Source organism: Lipotes vexillifer, unplaced genomic scaffold, assembly GCF_000442215.2.
Source record: "Lipotes vexillifer unplaced genomic scaffold, Lipotes_vexillifer_v1.1 scaffold418, whole genome shotgun sequence".
NCBI classification, from domain to species: domain Eukaryota; kingdom Metazoa; phylum Chordata; class Mammalia; order Artiodactyla; family Lipotidae; genus Lipotes; species Lipotes vexillifer.
In genome coordinates, this window is record NW_006798629.1 from 5,954,421 (window position 1) to 5,955,579 (window position 1,159).

At 35.9% G+C, this 1,159-nt stretch overlaps 1 protein-coding gene across 1 annotated transcript in view; it reads right to left on the reverse strand.

Moving 5' to 3' along the window:
* Positions 1 to 235: 235 nt before the first annotated feature.
* The window catches only part of GALNT15 (polypeptide N-acetylgalactosaminyltransferase 15), a 37,839-nt gene continuing 36,915 nt past the window's right edge, over positions 236 to 1,159 (reverse strand). Inside the window, exon 11 of the mRNA XM_007470625.1 lies at positions 236 to 382. Coding sequence (XP_007470687.1) covers positions 236 to 382 — 147 coding nt within the window. The remainder of the gene's footprint in view (positions 383 to 1,159) is intronic.

The following is a 1,159-nucleotide window of genomic DNA, read 5'->3' on the forward strand; positions in this document are numbered from 1 at the left end:
GTGATGAAGACATTGAGACAATGGGTCCATGTTTTTCTTTTTCTTAAACAGCCAGTGGTCAATGAAGTAAGGTATGAGAAGGAAAGACTTCCCATATTCATTTGTGGAGTTTTTGTTTCTACTATCACCACTGCACAAATACAAAGGGTCTCCTTCATGATGTGCACATGCTTCTGTTGTTCCCTTAAGTTGAACCTCTATGGCCACATTTCTCTTTTCCTTCTGATGGTAGCATTCATTGTTCATCCACGGTGCTGACATTGTCAAATTGCCACAGCTGGCTGGCTTTTCCATCACACTCACGTAAATACAAATCTTTATTGTTTTCCTGCATCACAGCTTCTATGCATTTCCCAGAAAGAATGTGAACAATCATTCCATTCTGAAAAGAGAGAAGAAAAGGAAAAAAAAAGAAAGAAAATGAGTTGGTGCCCCACAATCAGTCAGCAAAGAAGGAAATTTCTAAGATTTGTGCTAATCATTAAGAGAATAATAAAGGTGATATGAACTGGCCTGGTAAGGAATTGGAGTATTTTGGTTACTATATAATATAATTTAGGTAACCCTAAAATTTAAATATCATACAGAGCCTTGGGGTCATTAATTCAATTATTATTATTGTGGTTGGGTAATTATGCCATTTCTTGGAGAGTTCTGGCTAGTAAAATGCCAGTGTAAAGATCATGTTCAATCGTTATACTGTATTGTTGACATTCATTGTTATCACTGTATTTGTAAATTTCTGCTTTCAAAAGGATTTAATTTAATCTCTGCCCTCTGTTAATCCTGCAATTTAGTACTGCTGCCACCAGGCTGCAGTATAGAGTAAGACTTTAAGGATACACTGAAGGTCTGAGTCAGCCATGTTTGGAAGACCATAGCTGCTTCCTGCTCAAAGTCTACCAAACTTAATACTGAATGTAGCCATCCCCTTTTCAAGAAAAAAAGGAATTTCTTTATGAAAAGTTAAACAACCTTAACCAACAGTGCTGATAATGTCCATTTATTTATTTAGAGATATAATTCACATGCCCTAAATACAACTCAGCGGATTTTAGTATATTCACAGAGTATATGCAACCATCACCTCTATCTAATTGCAGAAAATTTCATCACTGTAAAAAGAAATGTACTATCCATTAGCAGTCACTTCCCATTC